Source organism: Cervus elaphus, chromosome 4 (genome assembly GCF_910594005.1).
Source record: "Cervus elaphus chromosome 4, mCerEla1.1, whole genome shotgun sequence".
NCBI lineage: Eukaryota > Metazoa > Chordata > Mammalia > Artiodactyla > Cervidae > Cervus > Cervus elaphus.
In genome coordinates, this window is record NC_057818.1 from 9,950,201 (window position 1) to 9,968,020 (window position 17,820).

The 17,820-nt window shown below is 56.2% G+C and overlaps 1 protein-coding gene across 2 annotated transcripts in view; it reads left to right on the top strand.

Moving 5' to 3' along the window:
• LOC122691556 (c-Maf inducing protein) overlaps nt 1-17,820 on the top strand; it is a 204,687-nt gene that overhangs the window by 163,540 nt on the left and 23,327 nt on the right. For both annotated transcript variants that reach the window (XM_043898139.1, XM_043898140.1), the window contains 5 exons: nt 722-763; nt 5,201-5,263; nt 6,681-6,761; nt 11,032-11,135; nt 12,582-12,686. In XM_043898139.1, coding sequence (XP_043754074.1) covers nt 722-763; nt 5,201-5,263; nt 6,681-6,761; nt 11,032-11,135; nt 12,582-12,686 — 395 coding nt within the window. The remainder of the gene's footprint in view (nt 1-721; nt 764-5,200; nt 5,264-6,680; nt 6,762-11,031; nt 11,136-12,581; nt 12,687-17,820) is intronic.

The window sequence follows — 17,820 nt, forward strand, 5'->3', positions numbered from 1 at the left end:
CTGTTTGGGTTTTCTCACTGTCTCTTATTTATTGGATATCTGTCCCTTTCCTCATTCACATCCTCATTCTTATACACAGGATGATGGTCACAGGTACCAGTTGTGTAAGAAAATTCCAGATGGGGAGGAGAGAAAAAAAAAACCCCTAAAAATCTAGCAAGTTTAATCCATTCTACTTAATACTTTTGCAGGTTAGTCGCTAGAATTTTAACATAGCTAAAACATCTTGGGCCAACATCATGGAACACTCGTGTTCCTTGGGATCCCCTGAAATACTTCTCGAAGACTGGCTGACAGAGAGTCAAGACCCAAAAGTGTCGTTTGACGTGTTTATCACGCACCTGCCTCCAGGCTTCCAGGTGGTGTGTGTCGCCATGAGAAGGGCCAAGCTCAGGTTTAAGCCCGAAGTGGACCCCATCTCTGGACGAAGAGACTGTCTCACTGAGGATTGACTCATCCGAGGGTGTGTCAGTCCACTGGTGAAACAGGGACTTGGAACTCCTCTCTGCCCCAAGGCTGTGTGTCCTCCTACCCCCCACTTCCTGACTGTGACTTTGATCAGCTTCTGATCTATTTAATTAAGAAAAAGTGACAACCGTCCTCTGTCCGAGAGGCTGAAAGCGGTTTTGAAGCCGTGTGGACCTTTGAGATACCAGTGTTTCATCTTACTAACCGTGCGTTCTGTTCTGTTTTCCTCCCGCTCTCCCTGCTCGCCCTTCAGAACACAAACTTGACCACCCAGGAGCACGAGAACATCATCGTGGTAAGTCCCGGGCGGCCCCCTCCCTCGCCCCCTCCCGTGCCCGCAGCCCTCCCCGGGTTTGAGTGAATTCCTCAAGCACCAGCATCATCTACCAGCACGGCGGCCTTGCTCAGGTTTGTCCCTTCTGTCAGGCCAGACATGCCTCCCTCCTGTCTTTGCACATGTCAGAGCCCCAGCTGATGGGAGGGGGTGGTAATTATCAGTCTCTGAGGCTTGTAACAAATGTGTCTTAATCACCTCCTCCTTCCTGAGTCTGCTGTACAGAGTCAGAGGCAGGAGATGGCAGAGACCATATAATGTATTCTCAGCCGTAACCCCATTAGCTGAAAGGTAAACTTGCTCTTTCTTGCCCTAGGACCTGTCTCCTAATTAATCCACACACAGAACCTGGATTTAATTCCCTCTGATGTGCAAAGTGAGGGATAGTCTCTGGGACTTAACTATGACTGTAAACGTGTTTTAGGTGAAACATCCTTCCTGGGTGATTCTAAGCTATGAAGTGTGACTCTCACCAGAGAGAAGAAAGAAAAGAAGTTGCCCCTTCTGGGCACCAGGCCCTGTGCTGTGTGTTTGAATTCATGGATAATGAAGACAGCCCCTGCTCCCAAGGAGTCCTTCATCTATTAAATGAGATCATTGCAAAGATAGAGGCTTGTAATCTGGAGAGTGGAGTGGTGAACTCACCTGGGAAAGAAGCCAGAGAGCTTCCTAGAGGCAGTGAGGTTCTGAGCTGGGTTTTGAAGGATCAATAGGAGTGTGCCAGATGAGGGAAACAGAGGAAAGTCTTTCCAGAGAGAGAAAACAAAGTGTGCACAGAGATTTTAAGCAACATGGGGTATTCTGGACGCTTCAGCTTTGCTGGAGCCTGAAACGTTAAGGCAGTAGAAGCAGGAAGGCAGAACTTGAAATGGAAGTGAGAGGCAGAGCTCTGTGTGCCTGGGAAAGGGTCTGGAACATTCGGCTGCCCAGGAGGTCCCGTGGGTACAGCCTTTGACACAAGGGCAACATCCCAGACACCATGCCCCTTTGAATTGCGTTTTAATCACGGAGCGTAGAGGCCGCAGCTTCTGTGGAGCCCCCACCGCAGAGTCACTCACCGCAGCTGCTCGCTGTGTGTCTACTCAGAATGTAGAGGTTTTCCCCACGCTCTGTCCTGACCACCCTTCACCTTCTCTTGCTAGAACAGGGGCAGCATCGACCTGGGCCTCCCCACCACCTCGTTTCTCTAGCATACTATCAATTAATAATTTAACTTAACAGACATCTGTTGACCCGTGAGGACAAGTATGTGCCAGATGCTGGTCTCTGTTCCGCCGACAGAGCTGCCATTGAGGGATTATTGTGTGCTGGGGGAACCTGGCAGATAATCCAGAAACCACGCAGTCTGGGCTGGAGATGCATCCAGGGAGTTAGGGGAGCACAGAGGGACTGGGAGGAAGATGACGGAGGACTTCAAGGAGGAGGTGAGGGGGCTGGAGTCCTAACAAGTGGATAGGAGGCTCCAGGGCACAGCAGTCCAGGGAGCCCAGCACAGGCAAAGGCAAAGAGGCTCTGTCTGTTGAAGCAGGCGGCGACTGAGCAAGGCGCTGGCGTCTTTCCCTCCCGGCTGGCGGCACCCGGGTCCCACTCTGCACCTTGTCTCCCGAAGCGGGGTCAGGGCCTTGGACTTGGGAGGAGCCTGGGAAAGGAATTTTGATCTGAGAAATCCGGGCTGCGTTTATACAGCTAATTTGGCCGGGCTGACCTCTTAATTGCACTGGGCTGAGTTTCCCTGCTCAGCGGGGAAGCCTGAGAACGGGAAAGAATGTGATCCCGAGGTCTGACCCTCAGCCCCCCGTTTTGCAGCCTCGCCCGCGTTCCGTGTTCTCTGTGACCAGTGCTATTAAAATGAGCACACGGCCTCCATCGCCTCCGTCCACTCCAGCAGTTACATTATCTGATCTGACCTGTTGACAGTCAGTCTTCTCCCCACAGGGATTGGTATTAGGTTTTTTTTTTTTTTTTTTTAATGTACTTAGTTTTCAGAAATACTTTCACAAGTAATTTGAGTTGGTTTTATTCAGCCCATCAGTCAGGCATCAGTGCTGTGGGTCACTGTTGGCCAGTAGCAGCTGGCCTGTCACGGGACAAGCGTGGACCTGGGGTCCAGACCCTGCCAGGGCTCCCACGTGCTGGTGAAGAGCGTGGGCTTAAAGCCGAGCATGGTTCGAGTTCAGAGGCGAGTGACCCTGGGCCAGCCTCATACCAGCTGAGACCTTGGGCAAATAATGAAGAGCTTTTAATTTTACTTAAAATATCTTTAAGATATTCTTTACTTCTATAAGAATTTCATGAGTATATTTTTAAAAACAAAAAAGAAAGATTTCATCCCATCCCAGCCCTGGGGCATCTCGGGGTGATAAACCCATACAGAGAGATACGGTTGTGTGTTTATATTTCGTTTTTAACATTAATGATGTGAAGCTGAATGTGTTGTTCTGTGTTTGGTTTGTTTGCTTAACAACATGTCTTGGAGATTCTCTTAAGCCCTCTCTTGCATGTCTCACCTGGGGTGTCTTGCCCTCGGCACTAGTGACGTATGTGCATGGATGGCTCTTGGTGATGGGGGCTGTCCCGCCCACTGTAGGACGTCACAGCGTCACTGGCCGCGACCCCCTGAATGCCAGTCACACCCCCCTGTCATGACAATCAGACTGTCTCCAGACATGCTAGTGCCCCCTGGGAGGGGGGCAGAGCAACCCCGGGGGAGAACCCCTGGTCTGCCCTGTACTCCATTCAGCTACCTTGACACTCTAGGCCTCAGCCTTCTCATCTGTGAAATGGGTGTGACCACACTGCCTTTCCTGCAGGGCTGCTGGAACAATTAACTGGGAAAGATTCCACAAGAAGCACCCTCCTTTTTAATAATATGATCTAAAATGCTCACTACTCTGTGACTGGGGCAGGGCTTGTAACAGCCTCCCCACCCCTCTGTCTCTTTATCTATACAGTGGAAATCACTCCCATTTGACCTCACAGAGTTGTCCTGAGGCTCAAATGAGATAATAGCCATGGGAGCGTGGAGCCCCCGCCTGACACCCACTGTGTACGCTTAATCTGTTTCCACTCCTTCATTCTTTGACTCGTTCCTGTGAAGGGGGGACCCAGCCTGATGGAAGGGGCTGGAGCCAGGGGGCTCCATCCTGCCTCATGTTCCCCCCTCCCAGAGACCAGAGCGGGGAGCAGGCCTGAGGCCCAGGCCAGGACCCGAGGGCTGGGGGAGGCCCCGGCCCCTGCCCCTGCTGTGACCCGGCCTCTCCCATGTCACCCGCATGGGGAAGTGGAGCATCCCCGTCCAGCGGGCCGGGCACTGAGCTTCTGAAAGTGAGGTGCGGAGCCCAAACTGTGGGCCTGGCTTACTTGGGGTCACTGCCCCCTTTCCCCTCCTCTGGAGCTGTCCCCAGCTCCAGACGGAGCTTGTCTGTCCCCAGATGGCTTGCCTATATCCCGGTCCTGTGGAGAGCTCAGGCTGAGAAGTCAGCTGGTGAATAGCTCAGGTTCTTGGGTCACATTTGAGGGTTCAAATCTGGCTCCAGCACCTCCTAACCATGTGACCCTGGGCCGCAGACTTCACCTCTCTCAGGAAAGGGCAGGACGCACACCCGCCTCCCAGCGTGTAGTGAAGAGTGGGTGACGGGACACAGCCTGGAGCCCGGCACAGACAGGCGCCCCGTTACAGCGGCGGCTGCTGTGATGTTGCTCATGGTGTGCTGGTGTTATCAGCAGTGCAGTGATTGGTCCACGTGGCTGTGGGGGACGCCACGAGGGTGGTGGGCTCAGCCTCGCGGTCAGCTTGGAGCCCACCACCCCCTTCCCACACCGTGGGGAGAGCTTCCCGTGGTGATGGGCATGCCCTCTGTCTGCCCTGTACACGGCGGTGGCCGCTAGCTCCGTGGCACTGGTGAGCGCTTGAAATGTGTTTAGCACAACTGAGGAACTGTACTTTTATTGCCTTGAAAATTACTTTCTTGGGGCTTCCCTGGCAGTCCAGTGGTGGTTAGAACTCTGCTTCTGCTGCAGGTTCGATCACTGGTCGGGGAACTAAGATCCTGTAAGCCACATGGCATGGCTAAAAAAAAAAAAGTTTTCTCCCATGTCACTTAAAATGGTAAGATTCACACGTGGCCAGGGGCTTCTATATTGGACAGCACAGCCCCAGGCAAGTACAACCCTGGGCCCCATCTCCGCCTGGGGGTCAGCCTGCCCGTTGCCACTGTGAACAGAGCCTCAGTCTCCATGGCTTCGTCTTCCACTGAGGTGCTCACATAACTGGCCTTGTCTGCCCAGACAGCGACCGGGAGCTCGTGCTTTCCACTGTGAATCAACCCTCGTGTGTTGACACACCCCCTGCGATTCCTTCCAAGGGATTCCGACTGACGTGTGTTCCTCTTCTTCCAGGCAATCGCTCCTTTGCTGGAAAACAACCATCCACCACCCGATCTCTGTGAATTCTTCTGCAAGGTATGGCACCGCTGAAGCGGGGCTGTTTGCAGGAAGCAGCCTGTCTCCGTGTGTGCGCTGCGGGGGTTGGTTTTGCAAAATTTGCTGGAAACCCAAACTCAGACTCCTCCCTGAACAGATCAGGGCCCCAGACAGAGTCAGAGATGAGCCAGGCCCCCGTCTCCACCACACAGGTAGTAAGTGAGGCTCAGGGTCCAGACCAACAGGTTGAGGGGAGCACTGAGCTTTTCCTGGGAGTATCTTCCTGGCCGTCTTGAGAGAAGTTTGCAGCACATCTTCTGGCTCCTGACATCAGAGCTGGGCTTTTATTAGCCAGGGCTCCTGTGAGCACCAGCTGGCCCACAGTGGGAGCATGGCCATGGGGCTCCCTCAGCCGGGCAAACATTGGGGGGTTGGAGTGCAGGTGAGCTTGGAGGAGCCTCGGAGCAGGATCTCTGCTCCCAGGGATCCAGCGTCAGCCTCGCGGTGGGATTCACACAGAGTACACCCAGAGCACGTCGGGACCAGTCATCCTTCACTCGAGACTGCACCTCGGCGACCTGGGGGCTGGACCAGCAGGCAGTCCTGCTTGGTCCCTTGCCGGGTGACTTTTTAATGCAATGATCTGATGTCCTTGGACAGTCACTGGGCCTGGGTTTGCTGCTCGTCCAGCTCCCCGGTCTTCTTCCTGCCGACCCCCTTCCCCGAGTTCTTGGGTGTGTGGTCTGTATGCACCAGTGAGACAGGTGCGGCGTGGCCAGGCGGGCACTGAGGGCCCGCTAGTTCTTGAGATCTGGGGAGAGTTTGTTTGTCAAGGATTGTCCAGGAAAGCCCTGGGTTCTCATATCCCAAGTCCAGGCCCTCTGGAAATAGCGCCTTCAGGCCCCGGCAGGTTTAAATGTGTTGGAGCAGCGGGTCCCATCTGCTCTACCCGAGGGCCTTCAATTTCATTTTGAAAAACAAAACCCCATGCCAGTGAGATAAATACACCAAGAGCCTCGTGTGCCCTGCACATGGCAGCGAGCTTACTGTCAAAGCCCTCGACTAAAAAGTCACAGAATTTTTGAGATTCTCATGTCCAAAAACCAGCCTCCAATTTTCAAGAGACTCTTCCCATTGGACCTTCGTGCTAAAGAAATCTCACTCTGCTAAACAGGACTGTGTGATAGGACTGTCCTGTTAAATAGGGTTGTCTGTACCACCTGAAACAACTGCAGACTGTCAGATCAAAACAGAGAGCAAGCAGGAGGTCCCATCCCTACCCACTTCTCTTACTCTCCCCAAAGGGAACAGAAAGCCATACAGCAGTGTGGAGCAGGGGGTCCCAGGCAGCAGAGCTGGGCCCCCCGCCTCCCCCACACACCGTGGTCAGGGCTTCCGGGGGCCCCAGCTGGACCCCGCCTGGCTCAGCCCTGACTGTGCCCTGCTGTCTCCCCAGCACTGCAGAGAGCGGCCCCGGTCCATGGTGGTCATCGAAGTGTTCACCCCCGTGGTCCAGAGAATCCTGAAGCATAACATGGTGAGTTGCACCGGGCCCCCCTCCGCAGAGCCCGCCGAGGGCCACGAGCTTCCAGTCTGTCACTTTTCCCAAAAAACTGGGGGATGGGGCTGGCGGCCACGGGCCGGGGGACCGGACTTGGGATTGCAAGTCGGGGTCTGCGTGCAGCGTCCTGCTTGGCTCTGTGCTTTGCAGGTAAAAGGCAGCAGAAAGAATCTTTGCACAGTAAGAATGACAAAAATAACGTGGTTGGGAGAGAAGAGATAGGTCTCGTGTGTATAGCATCACAGATAATACCTGTGGAACCTTGGCCCTCGAGGAGGGGGCGTGAACCCCTCACTGCGTAGGAGGGGGCTGCCAGTGGCAGTGTCCCTGGAAGCGGGGAGCAGGGCCGTGCGGTGCAGGCCCTGACGGTCGTGACCTCAGCCAGCTGGGCGAGGTCAAGGTCAACAGTGAGAAGTCACAGTGTGGCGGGCACCCTTTGTGATGTGAGCAGGAGGGCCCCGGCCCACGGGGGTCTTTTCTCTCCAACCCTCCGCCTCTGTCTGATTGTGAGAAAAGCCTCAGACCAGTCCCAGCTGAGGAGCGTTCCACCCGACGGTCCTCCGAATGGCCAGGTGCTCAAACACAAGGAGAGTCCGAGAGGCGGTCACAGCCTCGAGGCCCCAAGGGACCTGACGACTCAGTGTCACAGGTGTTCAGGAGGGGATCCCAGGACAGGAAAAGGGCGTGCGTGAAACGCGAGGAGATCCGCGTCGAGTCTGCCCTGTAGTCAATTTTAAAAGCACAGAGGCAGCATTTCACTGCACACTCAGTGGTCCAGGCTCCCGTAACCCTCCAGCCCGTCTGCAGTCTCGCCTCGGTCCAGTGGGAACAGCCCTGGATGTGGTCGTTTTCTCCGCATTGCACGTGGGGAAACGGGGGCTGAGCAGGCTTGGCCGACTGGCCCCAGGACCACAGCTGGGAACCAGAACAAGTAACATCTGCTTGCAGGTGCCCATGGAGCGCCCCTCGGAGCCGGGTGACACTCCAGTGTATTGTCTCACGTGGCTCTCCAGATGGCCTGTGGCCTCCTGCAGACCAGGAGACCCAGAGAGTCCTGTGGGTCACTCTGGGACCCTGTGGGCAGGTGTGGAAACAGCTCTGAAGAAGGGTGACCTGCTCACAGTTTGATCTGGGAGGGCGCTTTCCTGCCTTGACACCAGGCCCCCAGAGAGGAGGATACAGCCCACCCACAGTCAGGGTGGAAACGCAGGACACGTGTGCCACGCTCCCCCCACCCCCGTCCCATGCCCAGGGCAGACATCCTTAGTCAATCACAGCACTCGTCCTGCGGAGCCCAGAGTAGCATCGGAATCTTCCTCCAGGCAGCCACGAGCGTGGGCCCGTGCTGGCGCTGTGCGAATTCTCTCTGACTGACCGATGGCACACCGCCGTTGAACTGTCGCTTGTTTCAGAGCCCTCCTCTGTGGTTTGAGATGAACATGTTTTTCTTGTTTTTGGAACACAGGGGGTGGGTACCCTCCATCCAGTTTAGTCTCCAGGACTAAGAAAGAAACTCTGCTGGGGGGTGGGGGGTGGGGGCTGAGAGGGGTTCCGCCTGATTGGGGCTTTAATCACTTCAAGGGCACTCTCCGGCTTCAGCCAGCTGGGAGAAAAGGGTCCCTGACTGTTAACTTTAAAGTCACCGTGGATGTGGCGTGAAGTGAGGGCCACGCTGTCTTGGAGCCCAGAGCAAAGGTGCAGGAGTTCCTTTGGCAAAGGACCTCATCTCATCGCACTTGTCAGGGACAGAGCCAACCCCCAGGGCGTCCCTGGCCAGGGTCCACCCTCCTCAGGTACAGAAGCACTCAATAAGGGTTCTCTTAGGACGTCTGACTTCACAGGGGAAAACGTCAAAATTCAGGCAGCCTCCCAAGCTTTGACCATACAGCGTCTCCCTTATGTCTGGTTAGTTTTATGGGCCCGGAGTGTTGACCATGTAATTTTCTGGATAAAAATCAGAACAACTACAGGGCAGACCCAGAATTTATAGCGTCTGTTGTGGTCTGGCAGAGCCCGGGATCCCTCAGGCAAGAGCCCTCTCTTCATGTTTATAGAACTTACCCTCTGTGGTCCCAGCATCCAGGGATACTGTAAAGCTTCACAGTCCTGCTTGCTCTTGAAGTCTGCTGATTACACGCCGAACTGTGTGAGGAGAACTGTAGGCAGGACCGGGTCAGGAGTGGGGCCCTCTTGCAGGAGAGACGAATGTGACTGGCTCACGCCCCATGTGGGAAGCTCCACGAGCCTTTGCTGTCACCCCCGTAACACCCCCTAAAGCTCAGTGATCAGCCAGGGCACCGTTTGGGAGCTGGCATGGAGGGCCTGGTCACTCACTGGCCGGTGCGTGTGCCTAGCTGGCCGCCAGCCACGGACCTGTTAGCACAGTGCGAACCCTGACAGCTCTCCACCCCGTGTGCAGTGTCTCTCTTTCAGGGGGCACCGGAACGTTGGGGAAGTGGGGTGGGTCACATACCCACACACACCTGCCCCGTGGTGCTTTGGGATTCCTCGTCTGCAGTTCCTATACTGCGAGTGCAACTCTTGTCAGCATATCACGTGTCCCATCTCAGGGATGAGCAGACCAAACCCAGGTTAAGAATCCCAAAGAATGTTACTCCCTGGGCCGCAATGAAAATTAGATATGGAAGCAGTTGTTAAGTATGTTCTCCTGGAGATTCTAAACAGTGTGTTCATTGCATCCCTAAGAATGATCACAGTCCCTGTGCCCACATGCCACTTACTAGCGTGTTCTTTTAGACACGGTGGCAGGAAGATGTGGCCATGGTCCTAGTGGACCACTGGCTGATCTGACCTGCTTTCCAAGGGGAGCATGTTTGACTTTGCCAAAGAGGCAAGATGTCCCTCACCCATGTGTTCAAAGGCCACCAGACCAATCTATAATGTTAAAAATGAGCTTGACTATGCAGAAATCTAATAGCAGAGATGGTAATGGCAGTCATCTTTAGCAGGGCTTAATGGAAGCAGTTTTCATAGAATCATAAAACCTCATGGGTGGCAGGGTCCTGGAGATGAGTTCTTGCAGCCCTTGTTGACTGGGGGGCAGTGGGCCCAGGGAGGGCCCTTCTCCCAGGGACTGTGGGCGTCCACCTCAGTGTGAAAGCGCAGTCAGGCTTCAGGCAGGGGCCCCGTCTTCAGGCCCCGTGCACATGTGTGCACGTAGGTACATATGTGTGCACACACGCGTGCACGTGTTTAGATTCCTCCTGCACTTTCTCCGTGGCTTTTGCTTCCCTCCTCACGCAGAGGCGTAACTATAGCGGGCAGGATGGGAGGAGATGAGCCCCCACCCCTCGGGGAACCTCATTCAGCCCCTCCCTGCAGGTGCAGAGCCCTAGGTCGCTCTGGAAACCTGCTCTGTGAGCTGGTCGGAGGAGGTGGCAGGCCACGTCCTACCCTGAGCTCTTTCCCCAGGGCCCGTGGGATCCATGAGATCCACAGGGCAAGTCCCCAGGGGCTCTATTTAGATTAGAGTTCTGGCCCAGGGTGCTTTTGGTTAAGTGGGTTCCCCTGAGTGGGGGCCGGAGAAGCCGAGGAGGCTGGAGACTGCCAGGCTCCCCCCTGCCCCGAGGTCATGCTGGTCAACCTCATTTTCACCCTGACCAGCCCTCCTGACTATTGGCACCCCAGCTCGTGGGTTTACAAGCCCAGCGACTCCGGGTCCCTAATGTGACATGGGATGGGGGGCAGTCCTTTCCTGGCCCACACTCGCCTCCCCCGCTCTTCACACTGGACACATGATTCCTCCTTCCTGCCCCACCCCTGTGGGGCTTAACCTGGACTCACCAGCCACCTGCCTGCACGCACTCCCCGTCCAGGGCACACACCTGCCTTCCAGGCCGCAGCGGGCCCAGAGTCCCTCAGGGGCTGCAGAAAAGGCCTTCGTGGTCACGGCTGGAGGCCGGCCGGCCGTCGGCGGGTCCCCACGCGGCCCAGCTGGGCTGTGTTCCCAGCACGTCTGGGTGGCGCGCTGACCCCTGCCCCCATCGCAGAGTGGCCGACCAGTGCCAGGGACCGTCCTGTGCTAGGTCGTCTCCCAGCTCCGCGGGCAGCCGTGGAAGGGCATGAGCTTGGGCGTGAGCAGGCCCGTTCCTTCACGTGGAAGACGTGTGCGCTTCCAGGAGGAGGGCGTGGCTGGCGGCGCCCCGTTGCTCCCACACCCGGGGCAGAGTGGGACCGCCCACCCTTTCTGGTCTCCCCCAACCCCTGCCCTCTGCGCTCCCTGCAGGACTTTGGGAAGTGCCCGCGACTGAGGCTGTTTACTCAGGAGTACATCCTTGCCTTGAACGAGCTCAACGCGGGGATGGAGGTGGTGAAGAAGTTCATTCAGAGGTGGGTCTCAGCTGGGGCCCCTCCGCCCCTGGCCAGCAGGCCAGCTATCCCCGGCACCAGAACTGTGCGCTCTGCTGATGCTCGGAGAGGCCCTGCTGGCGTTCAGAGGCCCTAGGCACCTCATCTTCTACCAGGGCCTCCTGGGTCCTCTTGACCAAATACCATCTGAGGCACTCACTTGCTGTGTGACATCAAGTCAGTTACTGTACCTCTTTGATCCTCTTTCCTCTGTTATCTACCGGGATTGTTTGTGCAATTAATGAGATGATATCTGAGGAAGCCCCTAGCACAGTGCCTGATGGTCAGTAGGAACTCGGGAAATGGTAACCATCCTAAATGATAAGAGTATTGCTGGGGTGTGGGGAACCATCTCCTGGTAGCCCTGGAGAGTCCTCACCGGGGATCTGAACAGCCACCTCCCAAACTTGGCCTCGAGGAAGTCAGATCCTCTGATTCACTTCTGGTTTCAGGGTGGTAGGGGAAGGGGGGTTGTTTCGCTCTGATTTTTTTAAACTTTTCTCTGTGCCTCAGTTTCCTCATCTGTAAGATAAGGACTATGGCACTCACTTCATCCAGTTGTCGTGAAGACTCGGTGAACTCACACATGTAAACACCAAGAATGGGGCCTAAGTGTGGCAAGAACGTTAGTGATCACCGTCACAACTCTTCTCATTTTTTTAAGAAAATTGTGATAGCCTGATCAAGCCAGTTCCAAAAGCTACTCAGTACCTGGAACTCACAAAGCATTTCCAGACCCAGAGGACTGTCCTTCTGCCAGAGCCCTGGTGACCCCAGGGCCCCTTGCAGCACCCAGTCATGGTTTATGAAACTGTTTCCGGTCAGGCCTCTTAGCCCCAGCAGCCATGACGTTTTTCCAGCAGTGTTTTGGGTATTATCCTCAGGCTCCAAACAGCACTGGGAGTGGGGGTACGAGACCCATTTTACAGATGAGAAAACAGGTGCAGAGATAGCGGTAGTAAGTAACAGTGGCTGGCATTTGCAGAGGACCATGTCCCAGACCCCATGCCAGGCCAGGGTGCTGATAATAACTTCTTTCAAAGCAGCCCACGTGGACAGGAAAATGAGGTGCTGTGAATACTCATTTACAGAACCACTGGGTATAAACGCGTCGGTCCCGGGCCGCCTGGCCCCTGTAGGCGACATCGTCCCCTGAATTAGAGAATTGGGTCCTGAAATGAGGAGCAGGCCGTTGTCCTCATTCCAGAGCTGAGGAAAGAGTGGAGAGTTTACAAGGCTGGAACCCAGGCTCCCTGAGCCCGGGGTCCTCGGCCCGGAGCTTGGCCCTCATGCCTGTGCACAGTGGAGCCCAGGACCCAGGTCCCAGGGTTGCCACCTGCCCGCAGAGGACTCGGGGCCGCCCCCCACCCCCCGCCGTGGGCGGTGCCCCCACAGCCGCCCGCTCACCGGCCCTCTGCTCTTTTCCAGCATGCATGGCCCCACGGGGCACTGCCCCCATCCACGGGTCCTGCCCAACCTGGTGGCCGTGTGCCTGGCCGCCATCTACTCCTGCTACGAAGAGTTCATCAACAGGTCAGTGCCCTCGGCCGTGGGAGGGCCCGGGTGGGCACGCTCTCTCCAGGGGCAGGGGTCTGCACACAGCTGGCCGGCCGGGAGGGTGGAGTGGCTTCCACTGGAGCCAGGTGCGTCTGCCAAACCCCCTGGTGCCAGGGCCCAAGCCCAGGATGTGACTGGAGAAGCCGACACCGGAATCAGGGCTGGTGCCGCAAGGCCATTGTGTTGGCTCGACTTTAGGGACATGTGTCTATTCTGAAGATTTCTCAGCCTCTGGCCTGTGTGACAGGAAGAGGGCATGACAGAGCCACTGTCCTGGGTCCCCCGGGGCTTGGGTGCATTGGCTTGTGAGGGAGCTAACCCCCCGAAGGCAGTGGGAGGGAGCCTGGGAGGCCCCTGAGTGCGCCCTCGGGGACCTCCCGGGAGACTGTGTGATGTTCTCAGAGCCCTCCCCCTGAGGAATGATGACGCCAGGGTGGGTAGTTACCAGCTCCCATTCTTCCTGGGTTGAGGTTGGCTCCTAGGATGCAGTGACGTGGATGCCGTTAGTCGTATGAACTTTGTATGGTGATCTCTGGGGTCATGAGGGCGCAGATGGCATCTGCTGCAGCGGCCCTGTGCAGTTGTTCAAGTGGTACACTGCACAACTCCGAGAGGGCCAAATTGTGTCAGGGCTGCTGTGGAAGGGCGTAGTAAGTAACAGTGGCTGGCCACCACAGCGATACATTTCAGTCCTTAAAGAAGAGGCAGTGGAACATCATGAGTGGAAAACCTGAGTGAACTGGGCAACGTGAAGATTTCCTGCCGGTCATTCCCAAGTGCCTGTTTCACGCTCCACAGCAGCTTATGTTTTTTTTTTTTTAAAAAAGAGGAGGAGGTTGAGAGGAGTACACGGCCTGTACAGCCGTCCTCAGCTTCCCCGTGTACACACATGGTCACGTGCCCTTGGCCTCGCACCCTGCACCCCTGGAATTGATCTGCATGCATGTCAAACTCAGGCCACCCCAGGAAGTAGGAGGAGCATCAGGAGTGTCACACACTCTCAGGCTCCTCTTGCTCCCGAAGCCTCTGACTCATCTCGCCCTCCCCGGCTCACTCTGAGGACACCTGAGCTGGGACTCAGGTCTCGGGCAGGAGCGGGAAACGGCACCTCCGAGAGTTTTCCCTCTGAGTCTCCACGGCTCTGCCCAGGTGCCCTGGAGCAGGGATTCCATGACTCAGGGAGGAGAATGGAATCTCTCCCCCAGATCCCCCCCAGGAGAAAGAACCAGAATTACAAACCACGCACACTGTTGTACAGATAAGGACCTGAAGACAACAATGGCCACCTTCATCCTTCTCTCATCCTTTCTCTCTTTTTTGTATTTTTTGGGGGGTCTTTTTGGCTGTGCCACACAGCACACGGGATCTTAGTTCTCTGACTAGGGATCGACCCAGGCCCCTGCACTGGGTGCGTGGAGTCTTAACCACTCTTCCCACAAGGAGGTCCCCTGTCCTTCCAACACTTGTTTAGCGAGGGTCCATGGTGTGCCAGGTGTTGAAGCCACAAAAGTGAAGCAGCCAGTCTCCCACCCTCCCAGAGTGGCTGGTGAAACAGTGGACGGAGGGGCGGGGAGTAAGAAAGCGAGCGGTGAGGTCAGGGCTGTGATGAAAGAAGCCAGAGGCATAACTCACGTGGTCTGCAACCCCGGGTGCACGTCAGTCACCCGAGAAGGCTCTACAAACTGAAGCCTGCGTGAAACTGAAGGGTAAGGTAAACCCTGGAACGCAGCTCCTCATCGCTGGGGTACCTCCATCAGAAGACAGGTACGAGAAGGTTTATAGCAGCGTTGTCAGTCACAGCCCCAAACTAAGATCTGCCTCGAGCCCAGCATCCAACGGCAGCCACGCGGATAAGCTGTGGTCTGTCACACGGAGGAACGCTGCAGGGAAGCGAGAAGGAGCGAACCAGTGCAACTGGCAAGCCGGGAATTCATCTCCCAAACACAATATGGAACAGACGAAGCCATAGAGTGTAAATCTTGTTCCTTAAAGTGCAAGAACAGGAAAACAAGTCTATGGTGATAGAGGCCAGAATAGTGGCTGCTGGCAGGTGGGGAGTTAGGCATGAGACGAGCTTCTGGGTCCTCAGGAACGTTTCACGTCTTGACCTTGGTGGGTGGTTCTCAGCTGGGGGCAACTTTGACCCCCCAGGGCATATCTGGCCGCGTCTGGAGACATCTTGGGTTGCAGAAGGAGGGGTGCTGCTGGAAGAGTGCGTAGAGGTCAGGGATGCTGCTGAACTCACTGCCATGCATGGGGCAGCCCCCCACCCCCACCCCCCCCAGGAATTACCTGAACTGTCTGGGAGCAAATGTCAGGTATGGAGGAAGCCTGGTCTGGTGGCTGTTACACCAGGGAACTTGTGACAGTCACAGAGCACTGCGCCTGAGATCTGTGGACTCTCCTGGACTGAAGTCACCCCAGGGGTATGCTGGAGCCCACAGTCAGGGATGGCACATTGGCCGTTGAATCCAGTCATGGTGGGACTGTTTACTCCAAGAAAATTGGTAGGCACTACCCCTCAGGGCTTCTATTCTGCAGAATTGGTTGTTAGGTATTTACCAACGTCCCACTGGTTATATCTTTAAAAAGAAAAAGAAGAAAGGGTACCTGGGCCCCACCCACTGCAACTCTGATTTAATTGGAATGCCCCTGGCATCAGGTTCTGTTTGGTGTTTTGGTTGTTTTTTTTTAACACTTTAGGCAAATGGCCTGTGTGGCCAGAGCTGAGAACCCCTGCTCTAGGGGAAAGAGAGGAAGGGGTTCTGCGGAGTGGTGATGCTTAAACTGACACGTCCTGGCTGTCAGCAGGGCTGGAGGCTGGACAGGAGGACCCAGGCAGGGGGACTGGCAGGCGCTCAGGCCTGGCGGGGCAGGTGGGCTGGCCAGTGGTCACGTGTCGTCTGTCGGTGGTCCTTAAGTGCCTGCTTCACAGTGCCCTGCACGGCTTATTTCAAATGCACACTCCTGGACGCCACGTCTCTGGGCCAGGCCTGGGAGTCTGCATTCTTGGCAAGCTCCATGGGGGATCTGCTTCAAGTGAAAGGCCCCTGCAGGGAAGGTAGAGAGGGAAACTGAGTGTGACCCGAGCAGACAGGGAAACTGAGTGTGACCCGAGCAGACAGAGGCACAGAGGCGGAAGACCAAGTTGGAGACGAAGGCCAGGCCGCGGAGGGACTGCGCTGCTGAGCGTTCCCCACCGCCCACGCCGAGCTGCTCCCGGGGTCCTCCTCCCAGGCCCGCTTGCCTGACAGGCCCCCAGGACCACTGATGCCGCTGGTCGGGGACCACTCTTTGAGTCGCACGGCTGTGCCTGCCCTAGAGGTTTTCTTCTAAGGGCATTGTAGTCACCTATGGGTTTTAAGTAGACAAAGGACTTAATGTCCGTTTCCGGAATCCCCTCTGGAGTCCCCTCTGGCCGCTGCTGCAGAAGCCAGGCGTGACCTTAGGGATACCATTAGGCTGCGGTTGCAATTCGGTGCCCAGGGTGGAGGCCTGGGGAGGGTGAAGCGGGCCCTGGTATCCTCCCCAGCCCACACGGGCGGCTCCAACTCCCCGCTCAAGACAGCCCAGCGTCGGAGCCCAAAGTAGTGTAGGTTCTGAGAGCAACCGTAAGCGCCTCCAGGAAGTCACGTCGTGGGCTGCGAGACCTTTCCTGGGCTCAGGTCCACCCACCCTGCTGGTCAGTCCCTGGAAGATAAAGCCCCACACCGTCCTCCGGGCTCATCCACAGCGCTCTCAGTGGGTACACGATGTCCTCATACACAAAAGAACAGACAAGCTGACCCAGGTTAGCGTAGCTCGCTGGAAAATCACCCAGTCTGAGCCAAACAGCCTTGAAAATCCACTCCTAAATCCCAGCAGAGGCGGAGGGGATGGAGCTGAGCCTTTGGGTAGCAAGTCGGCTCTGAGCCCCTAGAGTCAGCTAGCACACCTCCCCCACCAGACCACACACAGTTTTCCATGAGCCATAGAATTCTTGGACTTCAGCTCAAGGGTTTTGTTTTTTTCCGCAGCAAAGCTTAGAGTGTATTTATCAAACATCCTTGGTGGGCTCTGCTCAGACCCGGCTCGTGGCATGTGCTAGACCATTTAGGCCCTCCCAACACGGTGGGTGTGCATTCTACGCCCGGCCCACGTGCACAGGGAGCGTGCACGTCTCTTTGGACACATAGCCGCATGCGTGTGGCCCATTTAGGGAGGGTTGGGACGAGCAGCTGTTTGTGGTCACATCATTGTGCTCTGAGTCCCTGAGAGCAGCAGCCTCAACCTTGACAGCGCACACAGGGAGCCCCAAACCTTACTGGTGTCCGGACGCCACCCCAGAGGTTCCAACCTAATGGGACCTCAGGATGTTTAGCAGTGCCCCAAGGGACACTGGTGTCCAGCCAGTGGTGGAGAGCTCTGGTTCAGGGGCAGGAAGGGTGGGAACGGCAGGTGGAGGAAATCAGGGAAGACTTCTTGGAGGAGGAGGACCTGCATGGGCTCATCCTGGGTCTTAGAAGTGCAGGCAGCAACCTGGTTTCACATCCCAGCCCCGCACCACCACCACTAACAAGCTGTGTCATCTGGGTAGTCATTTGACCTCTGGTAGCATCTTTTCTCATCTGTAACGTGGAGAGTAATTCCTTCTCTTCAGAGATATCTGAGAATGTCTGAGCAAGAAAGCGCTCGGCACGGTGCCAGCCTAGGGGCACCAGCAAAGGACGCCCACTGCTGGAGTTCCCTTCGTTCTGAAGCGCCACCTCGCAGCATTTGGAAGCACTCAGGGAGGGGGCGTTTTACCCCGACGACTCTCTGACAGGTCCTGCCATAAAGAGGCCCGGCATTTCCCACTGACGTGTGACCTCAGTGATGCCACAGCGCCCTTTATGCAGCTGACACCCATTAACCCTCTGCACACCCGTCATTCCTCTAGGCAGTGGAGAGGCTGTTCTGGGGACTTAGCCAAGAGTGGTGGGGTGCTGCAGACAGGAGCAACCTGCGGACCACAGGGGACCAGAATCTGAGGTTTGGGCTCCCTTGGAAGGGGGTTGCCCGGTGGACAGCAGAAGCTGAGCTTTCTCAGCCGGCAGGGATGGGACGGCAGTGGTGGGGCTTGGGGCTTGTC